This window comes from Peromyscus californicus, unplaced genomic scaffold (genome assembly GCF_007827085.1).
Source record: "Peromyscus californicus insignis strain IS unplaced genomic scaffold, ASM782708v3 Scaffold_8__1_contigs__length_139910024, whole genome shotgun sequence".
NCBI classification, from domain to species: Eukaryota; Metazoa; Chordata; class Mammalia; order Rodentia; family Cricetidae; genus Peromyscus; species Peromyscus californicus.
Window position 1 is genome coordinate 128,675,417 of NW_026294606.1, and position 14,407 is coordinate 128,689,823.

Consider the following 14,407-nt stretch of genomic DNA (forward strand, 5'->3'; position numbering starts at 1 on the left):
GCCTCCAGAGTGCTGGGATCCAGCCATTTCTTCCATTTTCCAAAGATCACTGAGAGGAGCAGAGAGTGGAATCACTATGCAACAGCACACAGAAACAGAGTGTTGGAGCTAGGATTCAAACCCGGGGCTGCCCAGCCTTGGTACCTATTTTCTGCTTCTGTCCAGAGGTGGCAAGGGAGCAGGCCTACTTTAGCTGTGGCATCTGCTTCAGCAGACCTCTACTGAGGTCAGCAATACATCTGGGTTTGGTTCCTGGCACTTGGCAACAGCACTGATCCAGGAAGTCTGTCTTTGGGAAGGTGTATGGGTGGAGCTGATATACAATACCGTTCTGTCAGTACCTGCCTGCTGTGTGTGCCATTTACATATAGGGACATCCTTACACACCTACAAGAGAGGCAGTTACACGTTTTTATACTTTTGCAGTGCAGGGAATAGAATTCAGGTCCTTGTGCATGCTGGAAAAGCACCCTATTGCTAAGCTACCCACTTAACCTTAACCTTTTTTTTTTCCCCCATGGGGGCCGGGTGTCTCACTATGTAGCTCTGGCTGTCCTGGAACTCACTATGTAGGCTGCTGGCCTCAAACTCAAGAGATCCACCTGGCTCTGCTGAGTACTAGGATCAAAGGCATGTGACACTATGCCCGGTCCCTTTTTACTTTTTAAGGATTTTTTTTTTTGTTTTTTTTTTTTTTTTTTTTTTTTTTTTTTTTTTTTTTTGAGACAGGGTTTCTCTGTGTAGCTTTGAGCCTTTTCCTGGATCTCGCTCTGTAGACCAGGCTGGCCTCGAACTCACAAAGATCCGCCTGCCTCTGCCTCCCGAGTGCTGGGATTAAAGGCGTGCGCCACCACCGCCGCCCGGCCCTTTTTAAGGATTTTAAACGATGAGTATGTTGTGTGTGGGTCTCTGTGGGTATGCACATGTAAACACAGGTACCCTCAGAAGCCAGAGGGGGCTTTGGATCCCCTACAAGGGGCCTGACCTGGGTGCTGGAAACCAAACTTGGGCTTTCCACAAAATTTTTTTTTAATATATATTTTAAAGATTTATTTATTATGTATATAGTGTTCTACTTGCATGTATCCCTGCACACCAGAAGAGGGCACCAGATCTCATTACTGATGATTGTGAGCCACCATGTGGTTGCTGGGAATTGAACTCAGGACCTCTGGAAGAGCAGCCAATGCTCTTAACCTCTGAGCCATCTTGACCACTGAGACAACTTTCCAGCCTGACTTTTATTTTTTGTTGTTGTTGTTTGAGAAAGGGTCTTAATATGTAGCCTTGTCTGTCTTGGAGCTCACTATGTAGACCAGGCTGGCTTCAAACTCAAGAGATCTGCCTCTGCCTTCTGAGTGCCAGGATTAAAGGTGTGTGCCACACCCAGTTCTTTTTACTTTTTTGAGACAGGGCCTAAGTTTCCCAGGCTGGTTTTGACCTTGCAAGTAGCTCAATGTAAGACACCATGCTCAGAAAAAGGTCCTATTATTATACCCATTTCACAGCTGAAACATTGGCATAATGAGGTTAGTTTCCTTGTCCAACATCATACAGCTTGAAAAAGGTCAAGCTGGAATTCAGACCTGGAAGCAAAACTTCGAGCTGGAGGTAAAAGCCATCCAGTAACTGGAGCTAATGAGATAGAGTTTTTAGAATGAAGCAGCTCTACTGCTGTGCTATCCCTAGGAAGGGGGAAAGCCTTAAAGAGATAGCAGCATTCTGTGCAGCATCTCAGAAACCCCGGGAAAACAGAGCATTTGGTGGTGGTGGGTAAAGTTCTCTGTGAGCCCTTTCCAGTTTCCTAGTGTGCTAATGGCAGCCAAGAAATGAAACTGAAAACTCAGAAACTGCACTTACATAAGCACAGGCACCATCTTATGAGTTGTGCATGTTTGATGCCTGAAGCCAGAAGAGGGTGTCAGATCCCCTGGAACTGGCGTTATAGGTGGATACAAACTACCACGTGGTGCTGGAACTGAACCAGGGCCCTACACAAGAGCAAGTGCTGTTAACTACTGAGCCTTCACAGGAACTCTATTGAATGCACAAAAAAATGTTTCTATGTCTTTGGTGCCCTAGCGTAATAGGAAGGGAACCCCAGGCTCAGGGTAGGCCCTGCTCCCCTCTCAGACCATGTCAAGGGCTCTGAGGTACGGGGCTATATAACCCAGGGCCTTACTCACACATACCAGTGCTTTGTACTGCTGATCCATGTGCCCTGTCCCTTAATAACAATATGCTCCCCAGAGAATCTCCCTCTCCCTAGGTTGCTGGCCAGTCTATTTGTGGGTTTCTAAAACGGTATGTCTGTGGACATTGTTTTGTGGGTATAACAACACTTCCCTACCAAGTTCCCAAGGACATGTGCAGAAGTTGATCACATGACAGGTCATCTCTTTAGGTATCATTCTTGGTGGACAGTTTGCAGCCACAAGCATGTGTGGTAATTGAGCACCTGGTATGTGCTAGGGCAACTAGAGGAGCTATTTTAACTTTATTAAATAAAAAAAACATTCTGGAATTCTCTTTGGTTGTTCTTACTGGGACTAACTTGTCTTGGTGGTGAGAGAAAAGCCGCTTTTAGGTAGATTTGCATAGGCTGGACCAATATTCTTATTATAGCTTAGCCATATTCCTAGCTCTTTGTAACCCATCTGGCCTTGAACTCTCTATTTACTGGCTCAGTCCTCTCAGAGCTGACTTTACATCTGGCTCTTGGATGGACTATGCAATGTTATTATTTTTTTCCCCGAGACAGGATTTTACTGTGTAGCCCTGGCTGTCCTGGAACTCGCTCTGTAGACCAGGCTGGTCTCAAACTCACAGAGATCCGCCTGCCTCTGCCTCTCTGAGCACTGAGATTTAAAGGTGTGTGCCACCACTGCCAGGCAGTTTTTTTAAAAACAAGTTTTACCTTTGAGCAGTCTGCAGCATGCAGTAGCTGTAGTTAGCTTAGAGGACAAAACCCTGGGTTCCATTACCAGCACCACAGCACAGAAACAAAACCAACACACTCCTGTAAGTCTATGTCCCATCTGCTTTATAATTTATGCAGCTCTTTAAGGAGATTGAAGTTCCTAGGATACTCACATTAAGTTGGGACAGGAAGTGGGTCCCCCCCCCCCGCCCCCCACTTCCCACATGACAGACCCTGGGTTACCTCCAAGCAGCTAGCCTAACTAACATCTTAGGTCTGGTCTAGCCAGGCCTACCTAGTTGCCAGGGGGATTCGGGCAGATAGTATTTTAATCTTTAGCCCTGGTGGTTACTAGCTCTGGTGGTCCCCAGATGTGGCCAAGAGTCTTGCAAGGCAGAAAAGGCGCTCAGGGCAGGCCCTCACCCCAACCTTTACCAGTGATGCTGGGGTTCAGAACGGGGAAACCTACATGTTCCAGGAAGGGAAACAGTTTTCTTTAGATGAGGACTCTCACCATGCCTCCCCCGCCCCCAGCAAAGCCCTCAAACAGAGTCCAAGGACTGCTCCCCTGAGGTTTACCATCAGTCTTTAATGCTGTCACACTGCATAATGACAAGTCACACACTTTGGTCTCGTGTTGGTAGTGGCAACTTACAATGAATCGAATGTCAGAGCACCGGGCTAGCTTCAAAGAACAGACACCTTCACTCCCAAGGTCTGACTCCATCGCAGCCCTGGACAGACAGCAGCAGTTGGCAGGGACTGCTTTCATCTGAGTGCACACCATCTTTGAATGGAATTATAAAAACATAATACAGACGTTCCACAGTGCTCCTTTCATCAGAAGCAAAGACCCTTTCATATAAAGGGATTATATCTAGGGCTGTGCAAAATTCAAAAGGATTAGATCCTTATGAGAGTTCAGAGTCCATTACACACACACACACACAAAATCACCTGGGCCTGAGAAGTCCCAGGTACGGCCAAGGACTACCTTTGGACCAACTAACAAATACTGTGGCCATAAGCCAGCCATCTGACTTCAACAGAGCCAGAGGTCCAGGGGATCTCCTGGCTGTCCAGGTCCCAAACCTAGAGGAGGTGGCAGTGAGATTTGCTCACCTGAGGCTGGCCCTGTGGTCCTGCAACCAGGTATTGCTTGTGCTGCTGGTCTGGCAGTCCTACTGAACTGGTCTCAATTTGAGATAGCCAAGACAAGACAAGGTTCTTCTGGGGAGGAGGAACAAGGCGTGGGACAAATACATAATAAAACAAGAACCTCTCACACAGTGGAGACTGACTAGTGCACAGGTCTGCCAACAGAGATGCTGGGCCACTGTCACATGACAGCCAGAAACTAAGGACAGCACAGGGGGCGAGTCCAGTTGCAGGCCTGCCTCACACCCTTGGTCAGGAGCTAGGGTGCAGAGGGTGGGTCCATTCCAGAAGGGCTGTTCTTCCCACCACCTGCCTAGCGCTCGAAAAATCACTGTAGTCTAGTGCGCGACTTTGAAAGATTGTAATATATTCTGTGGAAAACATTCGGCAGAGCAAAAGCCCTCCCTGGGCCCTCCCGCTGTATGCAACCAGTGAACGGTCCGGAAATTTGCAGCTCTGGAGAAGTCCCTGGCTCAGTCCTTGGGGAATGCAGGCGGCTATATGGGAAGAACCTGCTCCAGGACGGTTCTGGAGGTCAGGGGAATCCTTTCGGGGAAGATGACTTCAAATTCGATAACAAGATCCCCACGTTTCTCGGGTGTTTTGGGGAGAGGGAGGCCTTCTCCAGGAACTTTCCGCCGCATGCCAGGCCTGATGACATCTTTGAATACAACAGGGATGGTCCTGCCGTCCAGAGTGGGGACATTTACAGTGCAACCACAGAGAGCCTAGGAAGGAAAAGGACCATGAGACGGAAGCTGGCTTAGGAAGCAGGACTCCTCCAGGCCATCCAGACCTGTGCAGCCGAGACCCCACCCTACATCTACCCTCGCTGCTAGCACAGCAGAGCCCCAGCCAGTCTCCCCGACTGCTCCTCACAGCAGTCATCTCCTCTCATGATTCCCCCCACCTAGTGCCTTACCTCCCGAAGGCTAATCCTGGCTGGATAAATGACATCGGAACCATCTCTCTTGAAGATGTTGTGTGGCTTGTCCTTTAAAACAAAGACGATGTCAGCTGGAATGTTGTTGGAGGTCTGGTCCCCTTCCTTGGGAAAGGTGATTTTGGTCCCTTCTTTCCAGCCCCTCTTCACTTCGATGGTCAGGATCTTATCTTCATTTCGAATGCTTTTTCCATCAGGGTTCAGCCGCTTGTGGGAGATTTTCATCTTCTTGGTACAGCCGCTGTAGATCTCTTCAAGGGAGACCCGGAGGTCATGGGTGACTGGGGGATCTTGCTTCTTTCGGGTGGGCTCTTGGGCAGGGCGGGCACGTCCAAAGTTCACATTGGGGAAGCCACCCATACCCATGGGGAAGGCAGAGAATGGGTCATCGATGTCCATGCCTTCCTCCCCGTTGCGCTGCCCAAAAAAGGTATCAAAGGGGTTTCTGCCACCAAAGAACTCAGCAAACATAGCATGAGGGTCTCCATGGAATGTGTAGCTGAAAGAGGTACCATTAGCACCACCACTGCTACCACCACTGGGGCCACCACCCTTTAGGCCTGGAAAACAAAATCAGAAGTCAGGGTCACTGGAGGAGAGTCAAGGCCCCTGGTTTCCATTTCCAGCACTGCAATAAATTAACATTTATAAAACATAAAACCCTTAAAATAAAGAGGCCGGCATGGTGCCGAATGCCTGGAATCTCAGCACTGCTGAGGACAGGAGCAGGTTGACCTCTGCAAGTTCCAGACCTGCCAAGGCTCCAGCACAAGGTGCTGGAAGTGGCTCAGAAGTTAAAAACACTTGCTCCTCTGGCAGAGGAACCATGTTCGATTACCAACTCCCACATGGCAGCAGACAACTGTCTAACTCCAGTTCCAGGGGATTCGACACCCTCTTCTCTCAAAGCTTGTGCATGGTGCACATACATACACGCAAACATATTCTCATATACATAGAAATAAAAATAAATTTAAAAACTAAAAACCTGAACTACACAGTGAGAGAGAGAGATCCTGTCTCAAAAGAGTAAGATTCTGCACGTGTCACTGTGGTGCTACATAGCACCTGAGCTTGCTCAGTAGTCCAACGTTAGCCTCGAGGCAATCCTCCCGACTCAGACATCCCAGAGCTGGACTTGTCACTACGTCCTGTTCTTTCGGTAGCTCAGATCTGCAGCAAATTCACAACAATGCTTCCGCCTCTCAAGTGAGGGTGTGAGCTCCCGCACCCGGCTCAACAAGTCTTGCTTTTAGTAAAAAAGCCCCGGGAACCGCAGTGGGAGGGGTTATATCTACATTTTTAAAGCTTGTTTCCAGTAGGTGAGAACTAACCCCAAGTCTGTAACTGCCAATGGCAGCAGGAGCAGGAAACACATCCCTCCCCTTTACTTCGTGACACCAGTAGTAAGGCCTCCAGCGGTGGGTGCCGCCAGGTCTACCTGACTGCCCCGTCCTCCCAGCCATGCACAACACCTTACAAATAAGTTCCTCCGCGCTGCAACCAGAAAGGCTCAACTCCGGGTTAAGCACTGAGCTTGCGGGCTAGCGGGGCAAGAGAAACAAAACACTAGGGCAATTTTCAAATTCTCACACCCTTGGCGATCGCGACCGCCGCCCTCCGTCTGCAGCGTTCCGGCGCTGTGCAGGCGGCCGGCCGGGAGGGGCTGCGACAGACCTGCTAGAAGCTTCTGTGCGAGAGGCGCGCCCAAAGCTCCTCCTCCCGTCGGAGGCCGCCGATCAGAGGGCAGAGGCGGCAAGGCCGCCGGGTCGTCTACACCCGGCCGAGGCCTCGAGTGCCTCGGTTTCCCCGCCTGTCAAACGGCGGGTCACCCCCGGCCGCGCGCACGCGTACCTTCCTCTCCGTAGCGGTCGAAAATCTCGCGCTTGCGCGGGTCGCTGAGCACGTCGTAGGCCTCGGCGATCTCCTTGAACTTCTCCTCGGCGCCGGGCTCCTTGTTCTTGTCGGGGTGGTAGCGCAGCGCCTGGCGGCGGTAGGCTCGCTTGATCTCGTCGTCGGACGCGCCGCGGGCCAAGCCCAGCGTCTGGTAATAGTCCTTGCCCATGGCCACCGCCGCCCAGCTGTCGCCGCCTCCGGCTCCGCAGCTGCCCTGTCCCGGACTCTATATACCCGTCCGGCGGAAGCTTCCAGATCCCGCCAGCCCTCCAGAACCTTCCGCCCCTCCCGCCGCGCCGCGCCACTCCGGCCAATCGCTGCTGCCGGCTCCGTGACGCAGCACATCCGGGGTGGGACCAGGCTGCCAACCGCCTTCCGCGCGGGGCCACGCCTCTTCCCGCTCTACCCTGGTCAACGCCTACCTGGGGCGCGCACGCCCCGCGGCTGAGGTCCCGCCTCCGCGGTGGAGACAGCCAATCGCGGCCCGCTTTCACTGCCGGCCGGTGACATCACGAGGAAGGGGCGGGGCTATAGGGGCCGGTCTCTCCCGACCGCCGCACCCAGTCCCTGGGTGCTGAACCGGCTGGACGGTCCTGCCGGGTGACTTGTAGCTGCCTGACTCGTACGTCCAAGTTCCCCTGCTGTAACCTCGGGATAAATGCACGCACCCCGCCCTCTTCTGCCAGTGGTCCCCGTTCGGGCCGTTACTGTAAAGCGAGGTGAGGCTGGTCTGGCAAGGGATCGCCCCAGTCCGGCTACTCAGGCTTTTCTTACTTCCTACTAATTCCTACTGGAATTAGCTGGGTTCTTGGCGTTCGTGGTAAATGTCACCTCCTTTGCTGTCTGAGTTTACCACCAGAGCAGAGATCAGATTTTGCTGCGTGGGTTTGCATCGCTTTCAAGACCCACTAGGTGCTCTTAAATATTTCCACATGCTTTGACGTGGGTGTTTTTTGCTGTGGGGGCACGGAGGACCTCTGTTACTTGAATCTTTGGGTTTTCTAAGTCTGGGATGATAGCGGTCAAGGACACAGCTGAGTGCGGAAGGCGAAAGTGCTTCTGGAACGCCAAAGCTTAGAAAGGCTGGGGTAGTCGGTGGTGGTTCCTGCAGGGAGAGGAACTGCCTGGAAGTCAGAGCATGAAAGCCTGACTCTGTAGCTAGAGAATAGGCTTCGTTCCAGAACCCAGCACTTCCTGGCTTTGTGACCTTGGGCTGGTAAAGTAGCCATTCTGGCCTCATTTGTGCTCATCTGTAAAATGGGAATGGCTGCTGTATATGGGAAGTTGACATTATTCGACGTCTGTGAAAGTGCTCAAGACAGACCAGGAACAAAGGGATGACTATTCATCTTGTTTAGTGGACAACGCTGATGCCCCCTCTCTGGCAGACCTGATGCACAAGAGCCCTGATGATCCTTGCCTTCCTTGGGTAGCCTGAGACCCCTGAGAAAGATGACCTTAGCCTTCTGTTGATGGTTGATCAAGAGTGGTTGGGGTGGGTGAGTGGGTGGGTGTTCTGGTTTTCCTGACCACACTGACCCCAAGATAACTGAAAAGGACTCTATCTAAACACAGTTGAGCCCCCCACCCTCAAGATGGATTCGGGACTAGGGAACCCAGTAGCTTAACAGAGGGTGTCCTGAACCAGTCACTTGGAAGTAGTTAATGGTACTTAGAGAACAAGAGACCCTGGCACAGTGGCACATTCCTGTAATCCCAGCAGGAAGCTGAGACGGGAGGAGTCTTGTGTGAAGCCTGCCTGGTTAACAGAGTAAGACCTTGCCTCAAAATAGGTGAATAGAAATAAAAAGTGCATAAAGAACAGAAGAGCTGTCCTAGAGGGAAAGCCCAGAGCATGAGGACTTCTTCACATTTCGAGTATGGCTTTAATAGAGACGTGCAGATGTGCCTCTGGATGGGCTTGTCTGGGTTTTACTAAGATCTCTTGTGCATAGGAAATGTTTGTGTTTGGGGACAACCTCAAGGCTGGAAACATCCCGTGCTTTAAATGATGAGACATAGTCAAGAAGGTGTATTTTAGTTACTACTGTGAACTATTTTTTTTTTTTTTAGGCAAGGTCTTACCCTCTAGCCCAGACTTGTCTTGGACTTAGGTAGCCCAGGCTGGCCTTGAACTTCTGATTCTCCTGTCTCAATCTCCTTAAGTGTTGAGCTGACAAGCACCAGCCACCATTTTATTAGGAAGTTTCAGTTGTTTAAAAACAGGCATGGAAGCCAGGCGGTGGTGGCCCACGCCTTTAATCCCAGCACTCGGGAGGCAGAGCCAGGCGGATCTCTGTGAGTTCGAGGCCAGCCTGGGCTACCAAGTGAGTTCCAGTAAAGGCGCAAAGCTACACAGAGAAACCCTGTCTCGAAAAAACAAAAAACAAAAAGAAACAGGCATGGAAAACAAACAAACACAGCCTGGTGGTGGTGGTGGTACACGCCTGTAATCCTGGCACTAGGAGGCAGAGGCAGTAGGATCTCTGAGTACCAGCCCAGCCTGTTCTACTGAGTGAATTCCAGGACAATCAGAGCTACATAGTGAGACCCTGTCTCAAAACACAAACAAACAAAAAAGACACAGGGCTAAATAATGGATTTTAAGCTGGGAGGTGAGGTGGTAGCGCACGCTTTTAATCCTTGGAAGGCAGGGGCAGGAGAATCTAAGTTCAAGGCCTGCCTGTTCTACAGAGCAAGTTCTAGGACAGCCAGGGCTACACAGAGAAACCCTGTCAAACAAACAAACAAAACCCGGGAGGACTGCTCCTAAGGAATGACACCATAAGTCCTCTGGCCTTCATATACATGTTCACGTAAATGTGTGCACCGCCGCCCTCCCCAGAGAACAGTGAATATGCACACACAAACACAAAATTGTTTTACATTCATGGGGTGTGAACTTGGTATGGTGCCCACATGGAGGTCGGAGCCGAACTTCCGGGAGTCAGTTCTTTCCATCATGTATGTCCCAGAGATTGAATTTAGACTTTAAGGCTTGGCAGCATGTACCTTTACCTGCTGAGCCATTTTGCTGATCCCTACACACAAGATTTTTTTTAAATTTATTTTTGGTTTTTAACACTTCTTGCTATATAGTCTTAGCTGGCCTGGAACTCATAAGATCTGCCTGCCTCTGTCTCCTGAATACTGGGATTGAAGGTGTGCACAACCTCACTAGCCTTATACCCTACAGTTTCTTCCTCAGCCAGGAACTAATCAGGTACATTTGGACCCAGCTGTCTATAAAGTCAAGACCTGCATCCTATACTGTATAAAATGGAGATAATAGATTTTACCTCCTAGTGGTGCTCAGGGGGCTGGAGATGAATGTGTCGGAGGACTAGCTCAGCTGCCTCTCGCAAGGCAGAGTCAGATGTGCTGTGGAATAATCCTTCTGTACACTGTGAAGATGTGTTGCTCTCATTGTTAATAAAAAGCTGATTAGCCGGTGGCTAGGTGGGATTTTTGGGGAAGAAGAGGGGTGGAGTCTCAGGAGTCAGGAGGAGACACCATGAGAGGCAGAGTGAGCAGGATGGGAAGTATGTAGATAGGTAACCGAGCTTCAGGGCAGCACGCAGATTAATAGAAATGGGTTCATTTGAGTTAGAAGAGCTAGCCTAGGCCACACAGAGAGTAAAGCATTCAAGAGCTGCTGTACTGGTGTGTGACTGGTGTGGCTCAAATGTTGGTAAAGCCTTAAAGAATGTTACTATTGCCAGGTGGTGGCAATGATCCCAGCACTTTAATACCTTTAATCCAGCACTCAGGAGGCAGAGGCAGGAGGATCTCTGTCATTTTTGATACTAGCCTGGTCTACACAGTGAGTTCTAGGACAGCCAGAGCTACACAGAGAAACCCTGTCTCAAAAAACAAAACAAAGCAAAAAACCAAATTACAAAAGAAAAAATAAAAGAATTTTACTGTTGCTGTCTTCAACGTCTTACCTGTCCATCAAAGATGTTCAAAAGCATGGCAGCTCTATTAGGCACCACTGCATTCCTAGGGGGAAGTCTATGTTATATTCAATTTGGGCATGGTGGCACATAGCTTTGATTTTAGCACTAAAGAGGCTGAAGTAGGAGGATCTCTAATTCTAGGGTAACCTGGGATGCATAACAAGATACTGTGTCAAAAAAAAAAAAAAAAAAGCCAAGCAAGAAACAAAACAGATACCCTATGTTCAAAGATAAAAAAAACAAAGCCGAGGAAGAAACAAAGCGGATACCCTATGTTCAAAGATTAAAAAAAAAAGCCGAGGAAGAAACAAAGCGGATACCCTATGTTCAAAGATAAAAAAAAAAAGCCGAGGAAGAAACAAAGCAGATACCCTATGTTCAAAGGCTGGTAAGACAGCTCATCGAGTGAGGATTCTTGCCTGAGGATCTGAGTTTGGTCCTCGGGACATACATGGCAAAGGAGAGAACTGGCTCCCTGAAGTTGTTCTCTTACCCACGTGCAAACTGTGACGTGTGTGTGCACCCCTCCCACATGCACACAAAGCAAGTATAACTTTGTATTTTTGGTTGTGAGCCTAGCCTTTAATGGCTGAGCCATCTTTCCAGTCCAAGTAAGTATAATTTTTAAAAAGTTAAATAAACTTAAGTTTATGTAACAAACGGTATTTTATTTTTACTGAGGCTTTATGAATAATTACCAACACTACTAGAAGTTGAATGTCTTTCAGTGGCTGAGTGGCTATACAAGTTGTGATCCATCCACACAATGGAATATTATTCACCATAAAAAGAAAAGGACCATGAATACAGGAAGCAATGCCAGTGTACTTCACATGCATTATGTCAGCGAAAGAAGCCAGGCTCAAAGGCTCTGTGCTTCTCTTTTCTGTGACCTTCTAGAAAAGACAGAAGTATGTGAGTAGATCAGCAGTTCCTAGGGAACTAGCTGCAAATGGGGTGCACGCGAGTTCTTTGAGGATGAAAGAAATGTTCCCATTATTTTTAAATTTTTTAAAAAATTTTTCCTGTTTTGTTTTGTTTCCAGACAGGGTTTCTCTGTGTAGCCATAACTGTCCTGGAACTCACTCTATAGACTGGGCTGGCTTCGAACCCAGAGATCTCTCTGCCTGCCTTTGCCTCCCAGTGCTGGGATTGAAGGCGTGCGCTGCCTCCGCTGCCGCCAACACCACCACCACCTGGCTTGTGGTTTTCTTTTCTCTTTTCTTCCTTTCTTTTTTTTTTTTTTGGCTAAGGTATCACTACAAAGTCTAGGCTGGCTTTGAACTTATGTTCTTACTGTTTTAGTCTCATGATTACTTGGAATTACAGGTGGGTGGGATGGGTGGGGCTAGGGAATCTATCAGAGCTCTTGACACAGCAGAAAGTGACTAACCAGCTCTAGCATGTCTAAGCCTGGCTTCACTGCTTCCTTCAGACAGCTCTGTGCCAGGATCACACACTCTGAAACAATGCGGAGCGGTCCCGGGGAGATCACCACCTCCTTACCCAGAGTGGGGAATCCCACGGCACTGTGAGAGCTGTCCTGTTGAAGTCAGATTCTTGCCATCCAAGTGACCTTGAGTTGTCCAAAACTCAGGTCAGCTCCTGCTGCTCGGCTGCTTGGAGTTAGTCAGCAAGTGACAATGGATGTACCCACCATCATTAGGAATGAGTCAGCCCTGCTAGGTGTGCGAGGGCACAGTGGGAAGAAGCTCTGTCTTCAGACAGGCCCCGACAAAGCTGCTGCACAGCCAGAGACTTGAACAAAGTGACCATTCTCCCCTCAGGGCTGGACCTGTTGTCTGCTGATGGCCTGGTTACTGGAAGCCAGGTGAGGCAGACAAGGGATTCCCAGCACCAGCAACCCTCATCCAAAACAGGAAGCTAGGCCCGGGACTTCAGCCCTGCCAGTCTAGCTGCTTAGGAGACTGAGGCTGGAGGATCATAAGACCTTGCTGAGAGTCTCCCTCAAAGAGCCCAAGCTAGGAACTGGAGAGATGGCTCAGTGGTTAAAAGCACATACTGTTCTCAGAGAGGACTCAGTTCAATTCTCAGTACTCCTATTGGACGGGTCACAAGCACTGACACACCTTGGTCCCGCCTTGCTCCCTGTCCTCAGGGACTAGCTACCTTTAAGGACTCGTCACCTACATCTGTGAACTGAAACGGGAAGAAGATGAGATAAAGGTCTAGTTTCTGTTTGCTCCCTTCCTCTACTGAGCTAGCTAGTCCCCTCCTGCCTCAAGCTTGTGCCAGAAATCAAACTCAAATTTGATTTTCACTGGAATGATTCTGCCACTGATTTTCTTTGTGGTTTTTCTTTTTTGTGGGGGAGGAGTTATGATCTGGCTACCTAGCCCAGGTTGGCCTTGAACTTATGACCTTCCTGTTTCAGCTTTGTAACTACTTGGAATTACAGGCTGGTGATGTGTTTGTGTGTGTGTGTGTGTCGTGAATAGAAGTCAGAGGTCAGCCTCAGATATTCTGGAGCTGTCCACCTTCCTCCCCACCCCCCCAAATTAAAGTACAGGGTCCTGGAAAAAGTGGTTCAACTGCTAAGAGCACTTGCTGGTCTTAACAGGACCCAGATTCGGTTCCCAGCACCCACACTGTGGCTCGCACTTATCGGTAACCCCAGTTGCACGGAATCCAGCAGGCATGTATGGGGTGCACCTACATGCATACAGCCCAAACACTCACACACATAAAGTAAAAAAGTATCAATACATCATTTCCCTCCTTCCTCTCCCGCTTCCAGTACATTGCATATCCTTCTTCTCAAATTCATGGTCTCTTCCTTTAATTATTATTGTTACAACCCACTGAGTCCATTTTTTCCTTTTTGTTTTTTTTTGAGACAGGGTTTCTCTGTGTAGCCTCAGCTTTCCTAGAACTAGCTCTGTAGACCAGGCTGTCCTTGAACTCACAGAGATCTGCCTGCCTCTGCCTCCCCAAGTGTTTGGATTCAGGGTATGTGCCACCACCACCTGGTCATTTTTTTTTTTTAATAGACTTAATTCACTTTATTTTTATTGTATAAAAACCTTTGGTGGTGGCCACAGCTGGAGCCTGGGTCCTCTGAACAGAGACTCTGGTGTGGGTTTTTACAAGATGGTCAGTTTATTCCTGGTTAGGAGACATGGTGAACACTGTCTCTTTCCAGAGGTCAGAGGTCAGAGGTCAAGTAGCTGTAGACTTGGAGATGGTATCAAAGTTGGCCCTGGCAAAGTTGCCCAGGTTGCAGCTGCTGGATGATGTGCAGCAGTCATCAATATCAGCCATCATTAGAAGCTTCTTCCAGGTGGTGGGGGAACACTCCTTTAATCCCCCAGCACTCGGGAGGCAGAGGCAGGCGGATCTCTGTGAGTTCGAGGCCAGCCTGGTCTACAGAACAAGTTCCAGAACAGACTCCAAACTCCAAAGCTACACAGAGAAACCCTGTCTCAAAAAAACCACAAACAAACAAACAAACAAAAAACAAAAAAGGAAACTTCTTGGGCACACAAGCAGAGACGATGCCAGTGCCTCTGG

At 49.2% G+C, this 14,407-nt stretch overlaps 1 protein-coding gene across 2 annotated transcripts; it reads right to left on the reverse strand.

Moving 5' to 3' along the window:
* Nucleotides 1-3,489: 3,489 nt before the first annotated feature.
* Dnajb1 (DnaJ heat shock protein family (Hsp40) member B1) lies at nucleotides 3,490-7,209 on the reverse strand. Of its 2 annotated transcripts, none has more exons than XM_052729259.1 (3): nucleotides 6,876-7,209; nucleotides 5,001-5,581; nucleotides 3,490-4,806 (listed from the first exon to the last, which is right to left on the reverse strand). In XM_052729259.1, the coding sequence occupies exons 1-3, from the start codon at nucleotides 7,084-7,086 to the stop codon at nucleotides 4,576-4,578; spliced, it is 1,023 nt and encodes a 340-aa protein (XP_052585219.1). In that variant the 5' UTR covers nucleotides 7,087-7,209; the 3' UTR covers nucleotides 3,490-4,575. The 2 variants fall into 2 exon arrangements, with proteins under 2 accessions (XP_052585219.1, XP_052585220.1); XM_052729260.1 differs by lacking the exon at nucleotides 6,876-7,209 and adding an exon at nucleotides 6,699-6,847.
* Nucleotides 7,210-14,407: the final 7,198 nt, after the last annotated feature.